At 45.5% G+C, this 21,042-nt stretch overlaps 1 protein-coding gene and 1 non-coding gene across 2 annotated transcripts; both read right to left on the bottom strand.

Annotated features, from left to right (window-relative positions):
* Positions 1–7,061: 7,061 nt before the first annotated feature.
* On the bottom strand, positions 7,062–7,189 carry LOC117704784 (small nucleolar RNA SNORA17). Its single transcript, XR_004606314.1, has one exon. It is a non-coding gene; the product is annotated as a small nucleolar RNA SNORA17 (small nucleolar RNA).
* Positions 7,190–16,731: 9,542 nt separating this feature from the next.
* Positions 16,732–20,544, bottom strand: LOC117704529 (WAP four-disulfide core domain protein 6B-like). The gene is made up of 3 exons (XM_034496697.1): positions 20,424–20,544; positions 19,247–19,378; positions 16,732–16,898 (listed from the first exon to the last, which is right to left on the bottom strand). The coding sequence occupies exons 1-3, from the start codon at positions 20,542–20,544 to the stop codon at positions 16,732–16,734; spliced, it is 420 nt and encodes a 139-aa protein (XP_034352588.1).
* Between the last annotated feature and the right edge of the window lie 498 nt (positions 20,545–21,042).

The raw sequence follows: 21,042 nt of genomic DNA, 5'->3' as shown, positions 1-21,042 counted from the left end.
AGGGGATGTGATTTTTAGTTTTTTACTGGTTGGAATGGTCTAAAGCAGTGGTTCTCAACTTGTGGGTCCTGACCCTTTGCGGGTAAAATAACCATTTCACAGGGGTCGCCGAAGACTCAGAAAACACAGATGTTTTTACATTACAACCCATAACCAGCAAAATTACAATTATGCAGTAGCAATGAAATAAGTTTAACGGTTGAGGGGTCAGCATAACACGAGAAACTGTATTAAAGGGTTGAAGGGTTAGAAAGGTTGAGAACCATTGCTCTCGAGTTACCTGGTTTGATGTTATAGTAGGATTAATCAGAAGATAATTTAAACATATTTTTCCAGTAACTGAAAGATAAAAATAAATAAATAAATAAATCAGCATATGGACATTTAAAAAAATGTCTCAACCAGTGCTAATAGATTTACATTAAACTGGCCATGTTGTGATTAAACTAAAGTAAAATAAAATATATTAAAAATTCATTTATTAAAATCTAAGCACTGGCCTTTTTAATATTTGTTATTTATGCACATGGAGGTTGGAGGACAAACAATTCTCAGAAGAAGACATTCAAATGGCCAACAAATAAAAGCACTTGCAATTTTTTGATTCTAGACATTAAAGTTCTCATTTACATGGTGATGGGAAACCAGTAAATTGGCTCAGCCGGCAAAGGTGCTTGCTGCGTAAGCCTGGCCACCTGCATCCAACATCCTGAACTCACATAAAGGTGGGAGAGAAAAACTTCACAAAGCTGTCCTCTGACCGCCATATGGACAGGCACATGAGTGGATCCACTCCCCCAAACCCTCGGCACACAAATAAATAAAAGCAGGTAACTAAATAGTGTTGGATCTGTTTACTTAGCTTGATTTAGTGATCTCATAGTTTATACACACCTTAAAACATCCCATTACAAACAGCATACGTATCTAAAAAGGTTGCCAGTTGTGAAAGCATTTTAATAAAACAATGAAGATCAATCAATATCATCAGGGTGAAATGAATAGGGATTGGTTAAGAGAGAGCATTAAAACCATAGCTGAGAAAGAGACCGCACAATGATAGAAATATTTGAAACAATACCAAATAGAGTACTTAGAAATATAAGGTATCACTGTGTAAAAAGAAAGGCAACTTAGTTAATGGAAAGAGGTGCTCTCAGTAGAGAAGTAGTGGGAACCTAGGGCAGCAGAATGTCTTTAAATGTTTCTTAAATATCTATTCCGCTGGCTTAGGACAGTCTGTGGGAAACGTTTGAGAGTTAGAATACACATGGCCTATATGACAGGTAGCACTGGGAGTTCGACCACACACAACCCTACTAAAAGAAAAATTAAAAACTGAAACTGTTGAAGGAATAGACTTAAAAGAAGATTCCTATGTCTGGGGTAGGGAAGGTAAAAGATTAAAAAAAAACTTATCAGTGCTGGGTGAGTGGGGGGTGTGTCTCTGTGATATAGTGCTTGCCCAGTATGTACTATAGATTCCTAGGTTTGATTACCAACACCAGAAAGGAATAAGACAATTAAAACATTGCCAGATGTGGTGGTGCATGCCTTTAATCCCAGCACTTGGGAGGCAAGGGCAGTAGGGTCTCTGAGTTTGAGGCCAGCCTGGTTTACGGAGAGCATTCTGGATAGCCAGGGCTACACAGAGAAACCCTGTCTTGAAAAACAACAACAACAACACACACAAAAACCCAACAATACAACAACAAAAACCCAAACAAAAACAAACCCCCAAAACCAACCCCCCCAAAATTTTTAAAATGCCAGACATATAAAACTAATAAACTAATAAGAATCTTGGGAGACTCTTTTTGACTGTGGGAAATTTTTATAATGCTTAAAACTGGCAAAAAAAAAAAAAAAAAAAAGTCTGAATAGGAAAGTATGGGAAATAAATCCATGGTTAATAGAGGTAAAAGAAGGAACTTAGCCTAATTAATATTAAGAATTCAAATTTCATTCATAACATGTACTTTTATACTTTTTATTGAGACAAGGTTCCTCTATGTAGCCCTGCCTGGCTTAGAACTTGGTATGTAAACTAGGCTTGCCTTGAACTTACAGAGTTCTGCCTGCCTGTGCTTACCAATGTCTGGGATTAAAGTGTGCACCGCCACTCCGGGCTATGTCTTTACTCTTCCGTGCATGGTAAACATGAAAACGTCCTGACAGATGCCATGGAAATGGAGCAATAGAGCCTCCCACTATCAACAGCAGCTAGCAAATTCATGTAAATGCTTTGGGAAATAGTTTGGCATCCAGAAGCTGAAGATATAGAAACCAAGCAACCTACCCAGTCTGGACTCGGCCTGTATAACCTGCTAGAACCCCCAATGTGTCCTCCAACACACACAAGCTTGCTCACAGAATTTTGTATGCTGAGAGATGTAAGCAACCCAGGACTGGGGAGTTGGCTTCATGATGAAGCATCTACACAGCAGAGTTGGGTCCTCACCACTTGTGTAAATGCTGGGTCCGGCGTGGGGTCCTGTTTGTGATCCCAGGTTTGGGAGGCAGAGATGATGGATCAGTAAAGCGTGATGGATAGCTCTGGGTTTGACTGAGAGACCCTGTTCAACCTGTAATGTGGAGAGTGGTTGAAGACCAGTGTCAACCCCAGGCCTCCACACTCTCACACATGTTCACGCACACATGCGAACGTGTATACACACTTGCATGCCAGTACACACTTACATGTGCAGAAAGAATTGTAAGCAATCTAAATAGCAGAACAGAGATATTGTGGTTATCTATCCAGTAAATGGCACAGGAATAAAAAAAATCACGAGAGAAAGAGAGAGAGAGAGAGAGAGAGAGAGAGAGAGAGAACGAGAGAGAGAAGAAGAAGAAGAAGAAGAAGAAGAAGAAGAAGAAGAAGAAGAAGAAGAAGAAGAAGAAGAAGAAGAAGAAGAAGAAGAAATGACTCTGTTTACACAGAACAAAAGAAAATAGTAAAAAGATATGTTTGGCCAAACATGGTGGTGTAAACCTTTAATCCCAACACTTGGGAGTCAAAGGCAGGCAGATCTCTGTGAGTTCGAGACCAGTATTGTCTACATAGTGGGTTCCAGGACAGTCAGAGCTAAGTAGTGAAACCCTGTCTGTCAAAGCCCAAATATATGAGGAAATACATTTTTGAAAATATGAAGACAGAAACGAGGCTGTTAATAATAGATGAGCCTTTGAGAGGATGTGAGGGGATGAGATTTGGAAGAAGACAGAGCTTTGGAGGTGGAACGTACCCTCTTTTGACCTCCGTGATAGCTTAGTGAGTGGGCACTCGTACATTTGTCAGGTAGAACATTAATCTTTAATGACTATATCAGCATTATTTTTTTTACACATGTTCTCATAAAAGACTTTCTGCCCTTTCTCTCCCCTCAGAAACAGAACTAGCCAACCCTAAAGCCATTAGATAAGGCAGACCAAGGTAGGTATGTGCCCTGAGGAGAGGGGTCCAAGGGGCCCAGTGTAGGCGTCAGAGCTGGAACAGGTTGGAGGACATCTGTGTAGGAGGGCTGTTGGCATCCAGAGCAGCACCAGTTAGATGCGGAGGATGGCCCCAGCGCAGGGGCAGGAGGCAGTACAGAGGGGAAGTTGCCCCAAGGAGGCTGAGAAAAGCTCCCACAGGGGGTAGAGCGCAGGGGGAGCAGCCTGGCACAGGAGGAGCACTCTAGTCATGGGAGGAGGGTGTCCATGAAGGAATGCAGCCTAGTGAAAGAGCTGGGTTCCTCTTCACATCAGAGGCTGTAGAATGTGGTAGTGGAAAGAGGGTATCCATCGAAGTGTATGCGGGAGAGCAAGACCCAGTTAATACGGTGCAATCTCAGTGTGGTCCAAAGGATGCCCAGGCAGATGTGGAGCATCAGAGCCCAAGGAGCCTGAGAACATATAGCTGTCATGAGGAGTACTAGCCAATCACAGTGTCAAGGGCTTTCCCAGAGCAGGGTATCATGAGCTAAGCAGATCAGAGAGGGCACCGATTTCCAGGGATGATCTGATATATGAGTATGTGAGGCCTATGCATGCGTGTGTGGTTGCATGCATCTATGTGCATGCACAGAGGCTAAGGGTTGTTGTTATGTGCCCTCTGTTACTCTCTGCCTTATTTTCTTGAGATAGAATCTCTCACCACACCTGCGGATCTTTCAGCTAGGCTGGCAGCCAGCGAGCTCCAGAAATCCTCCTGTCTCTACTCTGCCTCGGCACTCAGGTAACAGTTGTGCCACAGCAAGCTGGGCTACAATTAGCTTTTCACATGGGTGCTGGGGATCCAAACTCAGGTCCTCAGACTTGCTTAGCAAGTGCTCTGACCCACTTAACCATCTCTGCCCCATCTTCTGCCTTCCACCTCTCCTTTATGTATAAGAGTACACTGTCCCTGTCTTCAGACACACCAGAAGAGGGCATCGGATCCCATTACAGATGGTTGTGAGCCACCATGTGGTTGCTGGGATTTGAACTTAGGACCTCTGGAAGAGCAGCTAGCGCTCTTAACTGCTGAGGCATCTCTCCGACCTCTGTTTCAATATCTTTAGTCCAGTAGCTAAGGAGTTTCGTCTTTTGGAGCTGCCACGTTGTTTTTTCATGTTTCTTGTGTTTTGTGTAGCAGTGTGGACACGTTAGTTTTGATTTCTCCTCCTGTGTTGTTTGGGAGTCTTCTTGTCGAGCAGCACGCTCTTGATTCCCTGATCTCCACACCACTCAGGGAGAAGAAACAAATCTAAGCTACAACAGCAACAGCATCGAACTGTTACAGGCCTGGAAACATATCTCAGTTCTCACCCACTAATATAGCACTAAGAATTAGGGAACAGTATAACTAGCATGGAACATGCTATGAAATTAAGAAACTGACTAATAACTAAATGTTTTGCTTGGTTTCGTTTTTTTTTTTTTTTACTTTTTATTGGTTCTTTGTGAATTTCATATCACACACCCCAATCCCACTCATCCCCTCCCTCCCCTCATACCCACCTTCCACCTTTGCAACCTCCCCACCAACAGAGAAAGAACGATCTCGTCGTGGAAGCTGCCCACACTTCTTTGCTTGCAAATGTTCACTACAAATGAGTTCTTGGTCTGGTATCAGGTTTCCAGCTTCTGGATCCTCACTGGGACTCCTCTCAGAGATCTCGTTGTTGCCCCGTGTCATGAAGATCCTGCAGCTTTGGGTTTGTAGGATTGGCCCCTTCATGCACTCTAGTTCACTGATGGTGTAGATGTTGGGTGGGCCAATTCAAAGCCCTGGCTCTGGCCCTGAGACATACTTGACCTGGTAGCTCACCAGCTAACTTCCTGCTCCTGTTCTCAACACCCTGGGACAGGCTCACCCGTAACCCTCACATCCAGGGCAGCTCTACTGTGCAGCCTAGGTGAGGGACAGGGCCTGGTCTCCTGAGTAACACAGTAGGTGAGGGACAAGACCTGGTCTCTCACGCTGATGACCTCAGGGGCAGCTCTCCTGCCTGCTATAGATGGTGAGAGGCAAGAGGGGAGACATCTTCCTCCTGAGTGCTGCAGCCAACTTTACTGCTCTCATGAACCCAAGACCTGGTTCCTCACCTGCCACAGGTAGCAAGGGGTGAGTGGGGGGTGGGGGGGTGGGAGGTAGGGGGTGGGGGAGAGAAAGATATCTCTCCCTTACCCATGCCATCCCATGGGAGACAAGTGGCAGGGCCAGCTCTCCCACGTTCATCCCCTCAGGCTGGCTTACCCACAACTCCCACAACCAGGGCCAGCTCTGCTGTGCCAGGTGATGTGTGGGGCCCACTCTCCTAAGTACTGCAGCTGGTGAAGGGTGAGGTTAGCTCTTCTGCTGACGTGCCCTGGGGCCAGGTCTCCTATGATACCCAGGTGAGGGGTGGGCCCAGTTCTGCACAGCCCTCAGATATCAACATGTCCCTGGACAGCAGACCAGATCAGAGATGTTCGTCTGACCTTTGTTGGTAATAGTCTCTGCTGCTGCAGAGCCATGGACCCAGACAAGGCCCCAGCATGGTCCCAGGTGGCATCACCAACTACTCACATCAGCTGTTCCTCACTACCCTCCAGTCTGCAGTTCTCCAGTTCTGCCTCTCTTCATTGTGCCCATGTCCTTCTGTTTCTCTTTCCCTTCTATTTCTCTACCAATAACTTGCTCCTCTTATGGTACCCAGGGTCTCTGAGTGTCTGGGGTCGTCTCAGGAGTGGTTTCAGGAGTGCTGTGGCATTATGGCACCAGGCAGGGATCGTCTCCGGCCTGCACCCTCAGGCCTGTGTAGGGTTTGACTGCTGGTCATCTCAGACTAGCTCCCTGTCTGGACCCATGGTACTAGACTGGTAGTCGTCTTGGGCTGGCTCCTTGCCCAGGCCACTGAATGGTCCTGAGATGCCAAATCTTTTAAATTCAGACTCCATTTTAGAGAACCTGATCTGCATTTGAACTCAGGTAAACTAACAGGCTGGTATCTAGCATTAGTCTCCAAGTTGTCCCCCAACAAAACCCGAGCCTAGCTCCAGTCTCTAGGCTAATTCTTAACAAGACCAGTGTCTCCAGGTTATTCCCCTAACAAACCGGAACCCTCAGGTTACAAGCCTTCCCTTTGCCTAACGACCACCAATGCAGAGGGGAGCAGAAGTTATGATATGACTCCCAGCACCAGCCAATTATGTTAAAGGCCACGGTAGCTTTCCAATGAGATGCTTGCACACGCACTCCCTGCTTTTTGCCTACTATAAACCTTGCTCCATAGACATCTGGGGCTCCCCCACCACCAAAACCGTCCTGTATGACAGTGGTGTGTTGGGGGGGGCGAGCTAGCTCAAATAGAATAAAGACCCTGCTGTGAGTTGCATCAGATTGGCTCCTGTCTGGTTTTTTTTTTTTTTTTTCTAACATTTCCCTGGCACAACAGTCCCATATGGGGTTCCTCCGTCTCAGGCTTACTCCTGCCCCAGGCTGAGGTCCCCGGTGATGTTCTTCTAGTCTCGGACTTTCTCTTGCCAGTCCATGTGGCCCCAGGCAGGGTTATGCCTTGGGAGTCTGTCCGGACTGGGGGTCACCCAGGTTTGTTTTTTTCAGGCTACCATTCAGATGTTTGTAGGTCAGAATGCTGAGCACGGACACTGCCTCTCTCCACTCTGCCACCTACTGACGCACCCGTGACACAGCAGCCACACCTGCAATGCCTCTAGGGGCAGTTAGTTTGGGTTTTTAAAGATGAGGTCTCACTATGTAGTCTCAGCAGAATCCTGAAAAATCACTGCTGCATGTGTTGGTTTTGAACTTGGAGCGATCTTCCGTTCCCTGTCTTCCAGATACAATTATTACAGGTGTGTACCATCATGGCCTACTAATAACTGAATTGAAATGGTCTTAGTTCCCCCAATCAAACGACACTCACTAGCAGACTGGCTTTAAAAACTAGCAAATCTTGTTGCTTGCAAGAAACGCACCCGACTGGCAAAAATAAACACAGCCTTATGTCGAGAGAATGGAAGGTGCCCAGGCAACTGAAACTGGGGAGCAGACAGGTGTAGCTGTGCTAATCCTTGGCAAAGTAGACTTTGATCCAAACTTAGAAGAAACAAAGAAGGTCGCTTCGTATTGATTACAGGAACAATTCATCAAGAGCACAGTATAACCTTAGACATGTGTGGATCAAACACTGGTACCTGCAGTTTCCTTAGACAAACAATCCTAGAGGTAAAAAACACAAAGACTGGCCTCAATACATCAATATTGGGTGACCAATAACCCATTCTCAACAGCTGACAGGCGTAACTTTAATTTTTTTCAAACCTTATTTTGAATGATAGTTCTTAAACCCTTTAACCCCCCCCCCCTTTTAACCCACCACCCACCAGAGGCAGTGGAAAGAAAAAAATCCAGGGGGAAGTGGACCTGTTTGGAAAGGTTCTTTGGAGCAACTCCCGTCTGGGTTGTCTGCAAATCAACAGTTCAGTTCACAGGGTAGCAGCTCAACCCCCTTGCAAACACTTCATGGATACACCAGCAGTTGGGATAGAGTTGGGATAGCCAACACAAATCAGCAGCGGTGGCATTACCTAGCAGAGACAGCCAGGCCTCGGCTGGAGTCAGTAGGAGGGACCCAGAGGAACACCAGAAGTTCTCAGCTGTGGCTCTCTAAGAGACCCACAAGTGTTGCACAGCCAGCTCTATAAGCAAGCTTAGCTCAGCCTCCATCACTGGCCATCAAGTCCTATTTATACCCTCCAAACAACATGTGTGCTCCACGGGTCTTGCCTCAGCACATGCATCTGTTTCAGCTGACATCTGCCAATCAGCCTGAGTCTGAGGAAGCAGCAACAAACTGCAGCACACCACCAGAAGGTTTTTTGGTGTGTTTCTCTCTATGGAGTCCCAACAAGTGCAGCTCAACTACACAATGTAAGGTGGACCAATACACACGTGTTGTTAGCAAAGAATCCTTCATCACGTGTCCTTTCACATGCTTGCTTTAGCAGAACATCCTCTTTCCTGTGTCTGCTTCCATGAAACATTCCTTCACGAGTCTGCCTTAGCCTTTCACACCTATGTCCACTTTAGCGAAATTGTCCTTCCATGCGTTTGCCTAAGCAAAACACCATCCAACCAACTTTCCAAAGAACCTTCAAGTTTGCACTTCAGACAGGTGAAGTTACAAAGTAACATCAGAGTTAAAGGCATTATAGAACAAATGGACTTAACCCACATTCCAGAATATTCCATCTCAACTCTTCAGAATACATATTCTCTCTAGTACATAGAACTTTCTCTAAAATAGACACAAAGCAGGTACATATATATACCTGAGAGTGGTGGTGCACAACTTTAGTCCCTGCACTTGGGAGGCAGAGGCAGGAGGATCTCAGAGTTTGAGGCCAGCTTAAAAGAAGAGAGAGAGAGAGAAAGAGAGAGAGAGAGAGAGAGAGAGAGAGAGACAGAGACAGAGACAGACAGAGACAGAGTGTGTGTGTGTGTGTGTTGAAATACGTTTTCCCATTCTGATTAATAAACTAGAAATCAATAACAAGAAAACTATAGACAGTGCAAACACTCTTGAGGATTGAATGGCCAGCTATGTGCACCACCGTGCCCACAATACACTCTGACAACACAGGATTTCATGATGAGTGGATCATTAGAACCCCAACAGGAGAAAATATAAATCCCTAAGATCAAAGGAAAACAAGCCAGCCATCAAGGTGTGTGCCTTTAACTACAGGTAGACCAAGGAGGGCCTCTGGAGTTGGAGGCTAGACTGGGCTACAGTGGAAATTCCAGACCAGCAAGGGCTACAAAGAGATCTTGTTTTTTGTTTTGTTTGTTTGTAAACCAGAAACACAACATAATGGAACTTCTGGGACAAGATGAAAGCGATTCTAAAAGAAACATTTATAGCTGCAAGTGTCTACATTAAAAAAAAAAAAAAGTCAAGGGGCTGGTGAGCTAGGTCTGTTGGAAAAGTGTTTGCTTGTGAGCATGCCACCCACATAAATGACATGCACAGAGGCAGGAATCCCCATCCTAGGGAGGCCAAGATAGACAGATCCCTGGGACTGACTGGCCAGTCAATCTCCAGGTCAGTGAGAGACCCACTCTCAAAACACCAAGGTGACTGGCATTTTTGAGATGATAACCAAGGTTGAGCTCTAGACTCCACATACATGCATACACACTGGTGTTAGCCTCTTCCCTCCCCCACCCAACCCCCACCTCTTTATTGCATCTCTATCTGATTTTGGAGTCAGAGTAACACTGGATTTGTAAAAGATCCTGCAGCATTCCTTACTTTCTAATTTACAAAAAGAGTCCGGTTGTTACTACTTTACAGAATTAGACATCTGGACCTGGATTTTTTTTTTTTTCTATTGGGAGACTTTTTATTATCACTTCAACAGAATTACTTGTTTTGAATATGTTTAAAGGATTTATGTCATCTTAGCTTGATTCTAGTAAGTAATATATGCCTAGAAATAGATTCATTTTCTTCTAGATTTTCCAGTGTATGTGAATATAGAATTTCAAAGTATGCCCCAGCGATCTGATTTTATTGATGTCTCCTTCTTTATCCATGGCGTCATTCATTTAGATCTTTGTTCATTTCCTTTTGTTAAGTTCAGTCAACGTCTTCTCAATATTGTTTATAATGTCAAGATCTCACCCCGTGTTTCAGTAATCCTTTTGTGTTTTCATTTCTATGTAATTATTTTCTGCACTGATACTACTTCTTTCTGTCTAATGATTTGAGGGTTGACTTGGTCATGTTTTCTAATATCTTGAGGTGTGTCATCAAACTCTTTACTTGAAATTTCTCTGGAGTATGTGTGTGTGTGTGTGTGTGTGTGTGAGAGAGAGAGAGAGAGAGAGAGAGAGAGAGACTATAGCTTGGATTTAACTCTGTGTGTGTGTGTGTGTATGTGTGTGTGTGAGAGACTATAGCTTGGATTTAACTCTGTGTATATGTGTATATGTGTCTATATAACTTGTATTTAAATCTATATATGTGTGTATGTGATTTGGATTTAAATCTGATCCGTGTGTATGTAACTTGTATTCAACTCTCATTTAAAAAAAATATATAATACATAACATATGTATGTATGTATGTGTATATATATATGTATATATATATATACACACACACACACACACACACACACCCCTCTATATAGAGAGAGGGTGTACTAAAAAAACAGATTGTTAAAAATAGCAGCCATGTGATTCTCCTCCATCTTGGCTGGTGATGTCATCAGGATCTAAGTAGCCACATGGCTGGCAACCATCTTCACTGTTATTAAAGAGTACCTGCCATATGGCGTACCCACCATCTTTTCGTAACCATATGTCATAGAGCAACAACTGTAAAACTTCTTAGTTCTAATGAGCCCCCTGTTATCATTGTACCCACTTTAGACTTAGGAAGCATCAACTCATTATTTTGGATTGCTATAGATTTTTTATGACGATAAAAATTTAAGGTTATATTTACTGCAGCATACTGTATATGTGCTTCAGCCCTGGCTTAGAGTATATTGTATAGGATGATAAAATTTTAAGGTTATGTTTGATAAATAAGGCACATTTGATAATCAAGATAGATATAAATTCCCAAGGTCTACTCAGGTTCCCAGTAGTATTTTTCTACCTTTTTTTTTTTTCTTTTAATCGTTAGCTATTTGGATCAATTGAGCCATACCAAAAAATCTGCAATATTCTATAATAGCACACTATAAAAGGATCAGTAAAGTTGCCAGTCTCTCTATGGACTGTCTCTATGATTAAAAGTTTTATTTTAATATTAAAAGAGCTTCAATTTATAAAGTGTCATTTTTAAGGCTAACAGGGATGTCATGTAAAGTCCTAGTCTTATAAAAGCTACTAACTTACTGTAAAGTGTTGAATAATTAAGAAATTCAAGTTAATGGTCAGTCACCTTATAAATAATCAAACTCTTTATTGTGTTCAGAACTACACTTGTAGTCACGCTAAGTCCTAATGTAATTAATTACAGGAATTAGCCTTATTTAGCCTCCTGAATATTTTTCGAAGTTAAGCCTAAAACAAGTATCTAAAAACAAGCGAAGTTTGTCTAGTTTAGATATACTTAATAGATACATGGTTCTCAAATACTTCAGAGATGTGCAGAATACGGCATTTAAAATGTTTAACAAAAAAAGCTTTTGATGAGAGAGAGAGACATGACAGCTCCTCCAAAGAAGATGACAGGCACCTCCCCCCAGAGCTTGCTTTAAATACAGCAAAGGTAGACCCTGGGCTAAAACTGCCCTTCACCTCAATGGCTGCCAGAACACTGTCCAAACTGTGGACAAGCAAGACACTGGGGAGTTGATTGCAACACTTTGCCTAGACAAGGTAAGTTCATCCTCAGTCCTCCAACTTCCTACTCCACAGGACAGTCTGTTGGATCTTCTGGGCTTTGCAGCCAAAGACTAATGCTGCCCTGAGGCCTTTGCCCCTCGCTGACCATGGAGAAACCTAGGGTGACTGTCCAGGTAGCTGATAAGTCTCTGCCATTTTCAATAGATTCGGAAGCTGCTTGGTCTGGTCTTCTGTTTACTCAGGTGAAATTCATCCTCTTCAGGTCTCTGATGCGGTTGATGGCCACGCTAGTGCTGGATTTACCAGTTTAGCAGCCGCAGCTGAGGCTTCAGCTGACTTCTTAGCTTTCTTCACATATAAAAATCAGGCCACAGGCCCGAGTCTCCTAGAGCTACTACTAGGTCTAGGCACAGTTTACCTTGTTACCAGACTCAGAAAAGAGATGAGGGTGATCCAAAGTAACTTTTTACTGTCCCTTCATTTAAAGGAACTTACTTTGCAGTGAGTGCTCTCAGTAAGCAGCCATCGGTGTCTCCTGGCGAATGACTGGAAAGAAAAAAAGGTGTAAAGTTTATATACGGTCTGAGGATGCAAAAGTTTAGCTTGAGATAACAAAGTGATTTAAGGTATATAAAAAGAAAAGCTGCAGGCTGGAGACATGGCTCAGCGGTTAAGAGCACCGACTGTTCTTCCAGAGGTCCTGAGTTCAATTTCCAGCAACCACATGGTGGCTCACAACCGTCTGTAATGGGATCTGATGCCCTCTTCTGGTGGGTCTGAAGACAGCTACAGTGTACTCATGTACATAAAATAAATATTTTTTAAAAATAAAAATAAATTAAAAAACCTGTTTCAGATTTCTTTCTCTAGCTATGCTACCGTTATAGCAAAACTGCAAGAGTTTTAATATTAATCAATGAAATTCTGATAAGCTATGAATCTACCTCTGGTAAGTATTGACTACAATTATCATAGTCACAAGCTCAAGATTTTAAATTTCCCTTGGTTGTCTTCTAAGTATGGACTTAAAGGTGCTTTTCATTGTGTTAAAAACATCTGTCCAATCTATATACAGCCAATCTTCTGGACAGAGGAAAGCGTGTTCATGCTTTTAACCCTAAATCATTAGGCCCCTAAGCTTCTATTATGACTCAAAGGTGTGAGTCTACTTCCTTTTCGACAATGTGGATTGCAGTACAGATTACAAACAGTGGTAATGCTAACATGTCTAAATTTATCTCTCTATGTAAGCTTTAGAAGTTCTTGGAAGCTTTGGGGAATCAACTTGAATGTGTCTCTCAAGGGTAACATGGACTCTGGACAAGCATTCCTGTTCATCAGCAGCCTACTGCCTGTTCCTGAGGTGGGGATCTCTCCCCCTTTCCCTGGTTTTGCAGTTCCTTCTCCCAACTACCAGTACCATGGGCCTAAAAGTTTCAAATGTACACCTAAGAAAAAATAATTCCCCTAAACTTAACTTTATCTTCTGCCCCATACACCACACCTAATCTGTTCTGCATCCTTCCAGGTCTAGGTGTTTCCACAAAAATCTGCATCCTGGACAGCTTCAAAGTAGCTACTCTAGGTGGTCACAGACTGCTTCAAACGAGCCTGTACCTTCCCAGCCTCAGATGATCCCACAGCCTGGACAGTGAGGGAAACACTCAGCTCTCCCAGGACCTGACCAGCACCCTAGCTTTCTGGCCCAAAGATGTAGACACCCCCAGTCAGCAGGACACAGTCAAAAGAGCATGGCAGCCTCATTTCTGCCTCACTATCACCCTTTTCTATTTCCTCAGCTTTTATAATAAATGGAAGAGAGGGTGCTCTCCCAGCCTGGCCTCAGGAACTCTGCAAGCCAGCAGCTATGTCATCACTGGTTTCCAAAGCTTTAAAAGGGCCCAGTCACGTCACAGGGCTCCCTCTGCCTTGTTCATTCTTTCATTCTTTCTATTTCTTGGTCTCTTCCCCCCTCTCTCCTTGTGTGTGTCTCTCTCTCCTTGTCTCTCTGTCTCTGTCTGTCTCTGTCTCTGTCTCTCTGTCTCTCTGTCTTTCTCTCTCTCTCTCTCTCTCTCTCTCTCTCTCTCTCTCTCTCTCTCTCATATCTCCACTGTGAGACGACCTTCTCTTTGCTCATGAACACTTTACAAACTACAACGGCAGCAACCAAGAGCAGCAGGAGGGGGCAGGAGCAGCCTTCCTCTCCCCTTCCCCCTCTCCTTCTTTTCCTCCTTCGGAACACCCCTGTCTGTCTCTGGGCTCTGGTATTTATTCCCTTTCCAGAGTCCCCAGAATTGAACTATCTGCAGCTGACAAAATCATGCCCCTCCCAGACCTCAAAACAATCGTAGTTAATGGCTGTAGACAAACTGAAGCAGCCTCATATCACACACCTATGATTAAAACAAAAACATTCACATAAGTTATTCTCCTCGCATTAGATCTGTTGCCAGATGTGACCTTTTAGCTCACCTTTGTCCCAACCCTCCAAGGTACCTTCCACTGCTTAATCCTAGCATTGAGTGTTTTAGTGAGGGATTCATTGCTGTGAAGAGTCACCATGACTATGGAAAGTCTTAAGAAGGACAACATTTCACTGGGGCTGACTAATAGTTCAGAGATTTAGTTCATTATCATGGTGGGAAACATGGTGTGTGCTGGAGAGGTAGCTGAGAAGTCTACATCTGGATCTGTAGGTGGCAGGAAGAGACAGTGGCCTAGCTTGAGCATCTGAATCCCCGAAGCCGGCCCCCCAGTGACTCACTTCCTCCAACAAGGCCACACCTCCTAATAGTGCCACTTCCTTTGGGCCTACGGGATCCATTTCTATTCAAACCACCACAGTGACTTAGGGAGAGGCATCTCCTGAGCATGAATCTCTGACTATCGTATATCTGCCATGGCCCATGCTCCCACTAAGTGATGATATATAATAAATTAAAATGGAATCAAATCTCTCCCTGCCATGCCTCATGTATGTACGAGCACATCGCTGGGGATAGAAGCCAGTCCCTTGAGAATGCTAGGATCTACCACCAAGTATTATTAATGTATATGTATATGGCATATGTGAAGCTGTGTGTGTGTGGTGTGACAAGAGTGTACAAGTGGAGATCAGATGACACTGGCATCACTTCTCTCTTCCCATGTTTACCAGTGTTACAAGGATAGAACTCGGGCTGTCAGGTTTGCTTAACAAACACCTTTATCTTCTGGCCTTGTTGGGAATGAGCAAAATGAACTTGTTCTAAATGCTGCCATTTTCTTTTCAGACTCAATTTAATCATAGAGGGAAACTAAGTTCAAGGTCCCAGGCCCTAGGGGAGCTAGGGACTTCCCTCCAGCTGAGCAGCTTCTGTTGGAATCCAGCCGTCTCAGGGACAACTTGTAAGGACACAGTTGTCTGAGTCCAGACATCTCAAGGACAACTTGTCCATCTTCCTGGCAGGGTTGAACTAAGGTCATGTTCTCAGGCTCGGGAGACAGCACTAACCTGATTAGTGGAAAAATGTAGCAATAACTTGCATAGATGTTTAAGATTTGCAAGCTTAAATATTGTGGGTTATTCTGGCTTCTTGTTGCAGTTCAGGTCCTGAATCTGTTCTGTGGTCCTGATCAACCAGTAGCAGCTTGATTACAATGAATTTTTGTCATCTGCATTGACCCAGTGTTTGAGTTATGTTGGACTTAAGTGGACCTCATAACACCCTGAGGAACTAGCTTGCAAACACCCCATAAGTCTGTTTTTATGAAGGCCTAATTAGGAGTTTTTTTTTTTTTTTTTACAAGTAATAATAGAATTAACATGTTGCAGGTTGCTCAGTGGCTCTGAGCGTGGCCTGCTCTTGTGGAGGGTCCAAGTGTGGTTTTCAGCACCCACTTCAGACTGCTCATAACCACTATGACTCTATTCAAACGCCCTCATGCTCTCTCTCTCTCTGTTTTAAAAAGTTAATTGTGAATTATATTCTTATTTGAAATACTTTCTACCACATTTCTAAATACTCTTCAAATGAGTCTCTCAGTTTTAAGGATACTGGCTCTTCCTTTGCTCGGTTCCTTAGCGTCTTATGACAGACACTTTTATCCTGACTCACAATGGTGATTTTGCATACAGAGGACTGTGAACAGATATGGACAACTTGCAGACAACAGATGAGTTACTCAGATTCTGAAACATCAGAACTCACAGGATCCTTTATTAAGAAGAATTAAAGTTTTCATTGGAATACATTTGAACCCTGAAAGTTGAGGTGATAGGGTCCCAGACTGAGAAGGAGTTAAAGGCCAAAGGTCATGGCATTTGAAGAAATGCTGAGGTTGGGGGAAGGGAATAAGCAAATTCTGGGATTTTGGTTTGGGAACAGCCGAAGTCTCAGTGGCAGCCAATCCAGAGCCAATCCAGGCTCACGGGAAGAAAGCCTCAGATTAGGAGCCAACACTTGGAGCTTCTTCCAGCTCATCTTTATCTTACCCAGGAAGACACATCTGCAAGACACAAGGATAAGGATGGGCATGCTTGGCTCCAGTCACCTTAGGAAACAGATCTTTTAGCTGTGGAAAGGGGGATGGGATCCTCTCCACATCCTCTGGCAAGCAGGGAAGCCAGAAGTGTGAGTGCTGGGGTCAGCATGACCACCCCTTCTGACTGCCACTTTCTACCTGTTGCTTCTGTGTGGTGACCATGGCAGGCCTCAGGCTCCTCCTCTGAGTTGGACTGGGTGCTCCCACTCCTGTTAACTTGGCATTCCCATGACTCACCTCAGACAGGCAGGTTCCCTCTGCCTACTGCCTCCCGGCTATTCCCTCCATCCCACTGGTCTTGGAAAGGACCAGTGCTCAGATGGCTGATCAGACCTAGTAAGGATGAAGGTTGGGGAAGTTCAGCACTTACAGTGTTAGTTTATGCAAACGGTTGTACAGACATCTTTAGATATGAAGTTGTTAGCATTCCCTTGGCAACCACCATAGATGAATTGAGTACAAAGCTTGGTGTCTTGGTTATGCCACCAGCGTGGAATGTAAGCCAAGCAGGGACCAGGATCCTGTGGCAGACTGCATACATCTGTGGGGAAATCATAGGAGACAGATACTTGAATGCCTGTCTCCCTAGGGGACAACCCCAGTCCCTTCTTTTTTTTTTTTTTTTTCTCAGAGCTGTGCTCCCAGTTCGGTGAGAACTGTGGCCAGTCACTTGACCCACTTTGGTCTCAGTTTTCTCATCTGCAGGATGGCAACACAAAGTACCACCTTGCTTGTCGGAACAGGGCCGTCGCAGGAGCAGATGCAGCCATTGCACACAGCTCTTTTGTTGCTTCTCCTTAGCATCAGAACGATGCTGTGTTGATGACTTTGCCTCACAAATGTTCCCGCTTTCTTTCCTTTCACCAGGAATGGCATCCATCCAAATTCAGACCTCTCCAGTCTACTGGACGTCAGGTTCCAGAGGGACTGATCCACTAGCTCACGTTGTCCCCAAACCCAAACTCCATGTCCTCCCTCTCCACAGCCTCTCCTGTTTGCTGCTCCTAACAGGCATCCTTTCAGACTCGTGCCTGAAAGTCACCAGAACCCCCGGCAGACCCTAGCCAGGGCTCTGATCACAGGGAGGATCCAGGCCAGCCCTGAAAGCTCCCTCCCTTGTCCAGCTTCACCTTCTCCACCTGCCAGTGTTGCCAGGCCTGGTCATGTCTCTGAACCCAGGGCCTTCCCATGAGCACTTGCTGGTGTCTGTCAAGCTACTCCTCCCCGTATCTGTGTGCACACTACCCTTCCTTCAGGTTCCAAGGCCTAGATGCCTTTCCCAGGGAAAGCTTTCCTGGTCACGGTGAGCAGGTGGAGCCCTCAAGGCTGTCAGGAGCACCCCAAGTATTGGTTGACTGGTAACATTGGGGGAATAATTTTGATGGTCATTTGTAAGATTCAAGGATGTGACAGAGAGAACAGAGTATAGGAGGCCAGAAGTGATGGAGAGGACAGAGGCCTGGACAAACAAGCCAGAGGACTCCACACCTGCCCCATGTTATGCCACACCTGCCCCATGTTACACACACACCTGCCCCATGTTACACACACACCTGCCCCATGTTATACACACACCTGCCCCATGCTACACCCACACCTGTTCATGTTACACCCACACCTGCCCCATGTTACACACACACCTGCCCCATGTTACACACACACCTGCCCCATGTTATACACACACCTGCCCCATGCTACACCGACACCTGTCCCATGTTACACCCACACCTGCTCATGTTACACCCACACCTGCCTTATGTTATACCACACCTACCCATGTTATACACACACCTGCCCCATGTTACACACACACACCTGCCCCATGTTATACACACACCTGCTCATGTTACACACACACCTGCCCCATGTTACACACACACCTGCCCCATGTTATACACACACCTGCTCATATTACACACACACCTGCCTCATGTCACACACACACCTGCCCTATGTTACACACACCTGCTTCATGTTACACACACCTGCCTCATGTTACACACACACCTGCCTCATGTTACAGACACACACCTGCCCCATGTTACACCCACACCTGCCCCATGTTACACACACACACCTGCCCTATGTTACACACACATACCTGCCCCATGTTACACACACACTTGCCCCATGTTATACACACACACCTGCCCCATGTTACACACATACACCTGCCCCATGGTACACACACACACACCTGCCCCATGGTACACACACACCTGCCCCATGGTACACAACACCTGCCCCATGGTACACACACACACCTGCCCCATGTTACACACACACCTGGCTCATGTTACACCCCACTTCTGCCCCATGTTATATCCCACACTTGCCTCATGCTATCCTACAACCAGACTCACTGTTGGTGTTCAATGAGTCTTTCATAGCTACTGGGCCTCTCAAAGCAGAATCACAGAGCAGCCGAGGATCACATGACCCAGTACCTCCATCCATCTTATGAAAGAGAAAACTGAGTCCAAAATGGAAAGGCCAGAGCTGGATCCGTATCTCATTCCTAAGAGCTCTTAAAGCCCTTTCAAAGGACCTGGGTTCAGTTCCTGGCATCCACATGACAGCTCATAACCATTTGTATTTTCAATTCAGAGGCTATGATGCCCTCTTCTCTCCTCAATGGGAACTGTATGGGTGAGGTGCATACTGTATTTGTTCAGCAAAACATATTTACACAGAAAAAATCATTTTTAAGAGAAATGGCGATATTGTTCAATTCAGGTACTTGAAGAAAAATGAAAAAGGACACTCTCCCTGCCCACAGTGTTATCACTCAGACACCATGCGAATCTGGGTCACAAATGAAACCTCAGTGACCCAGAAGGCATAGCAGTGCCAGAGCAGGAGGGCAGGAGCAGGGGACGAGACAGATACCTTCGCTGAGGTCCAAGCATTTCTTCCCACAAGCGAACAGGCAGCACTTTTGATCCACTGGACACTGTTTATGTCGTGAACACTGGTCCCTTTCTTCAAAGCTGCACTTTACTTTATTCTTTGGACATGTTCCTATGGGAGGAGAAGATGTGGTCCCGTGAGGGGTTGAAGGAGACATTGTTCCTCCTTCCCATTCCCAGGGGACCCCCGCAGCGCTCAGGAAGCTTGTTTTCCCTCACCTGTCACTAGGCAGCTCGGGGTTCACAACACTGGCCACATCTCCAACTGTAAGGACTCAGCATCTAATCTCAGGACCTTCTCCATCCTTTCCCCCAGAGAGACCTGCCCCTTTGGAACTGCTCTGAGCATTTGGCCTTGCCCTTGGTTGGCCCCTCTTGCTTTTATCATTTGCCTAGATTGCTATTTTGAAGGTTAATGTGACAAAGTTTGAAAAGCCTTGGTCAAGCAAAGTGCCTGGGCTAAATGGACAGCGGGGCCTACTGATGAAGTACTTTCTGGGCACAGTGCGGCATACTGAAGAAGTACTTCCAGGACACTTGGCCATTCTCCTCACTCCTCACTACACAATTATGAATGGGCCTGGTCAGTGTTGCACACACAGAACAGAGGACCCAGAGCATGGGGAGGCTGCTTGGACTTGTGCAGAGTCACACAGCTTCTGAGGTGTGGACCCAGAAGTCGCTCCTGTCACGTGACCTCCTAAGCCTCCACTTTCTGCCACTGCCTCCTAGTGCTCAAATCTCCATGCATCATCCTAAGGGACTCCTGGGGGCTGCTCCTTAGCACACAGGGAAGGGCCTCTGGGATACAGGGAAGCTTTGGGGAGCTGCAGTGGGCAGGTTTGGGAGCTGATGGGGTGGTGCTAGGAAGAGGCTGGGCCTTCAGTGGAAATCCCTTTGGCTGTTTAATCCCCAAGTGCATTCAATGTGCACAAGTCCCAGCCCTTCCATGAAGAATTCCTTATAATGGTGGAGAGCCAAGCAGCACAGATGGAGGAGCTGTGTCCAGCCAGGCCGTCTTTCCACTGACTCGAAACATCATGTTGATGCAGGGCCCGGGGCTGAGGTGGGGAAGACACTGTCACCTGCAGCGTGTTTCGTTCTCTAACCCCATCAAGATTCTTCTCTCCATGCTAAGAACTGGACCCAGTACTTACTGATAAAAAGCCCCTCTGCCAGCTCAGCTTCCTGGCTACTCCACAGGAAGATGAAGGGGACCAGGAAAGGCAGAAGTCCCCAGAGTCTCATTTTAGGAAGCTGTCGCCCGTTTGGAGGCATTAAACCAGGAGGAGCTGGTCAGTGGCTCCGGCCTCCGCTGCGTATCCCAACAGTCCAGGAAGCAACTCTGGACATGAGCCAGCTACGTTCCCTCCCCGGATGCCATCAGTGGACTAGCTGTACCCGCAGTGCAAACTGTGGGGGAAAGGGATCTGGCATCCTGGTCTGGGCCCCTGCACAGTGGTTCCTGGGCTGTGGCTTACTAGGGAGAGGGGCAGAATTGCTTGGGCTCTTCTAGAATCTCATCGCAAAGTAGTATGAATTCCAGAACCTTCCTTTTCCCAGAAGCAAATTGGGGTTTGGAAATATCTTGCTCTTTTTTCTCTGTGATTCCTCTCCTCTTATGTACTGTTTTTTTCCCCTCTTTTTTGTCTTCAATCCTCCCTTTCCCCTCCATTCTTTTCTCCTTTTCCTTCTTCTTCCCCTCTTCCTCTCTCTCTCTCTCTCTCTCTCTCTCTCTCTCTCTCTCTCTCTCTCTCTCTCCCCGCCCCTCTTTTT

This window comes from Arvicanthis niloticus, chromosome 2 (assembly GCF_011762505.2).
Source record: "Arvicanthis niloticus isolate mArvNil1 chromosome 2, mArvNil1.pat.X, whole genome shotgun sequence".
In the NCBI taxonomy this organism is placed as follows: domain Eukaryota; kingdom Metazoa; phylum Chordata; class Mammalia; order Rodentia; family Muridae; genus Arvicanthis; species Arvicanthis niloticus.
The sequence above is the reverse complement of the archived record's forward strand: the minus strand, read 5'-3'. Positions and strand labels throughout refer to the sequence as shown.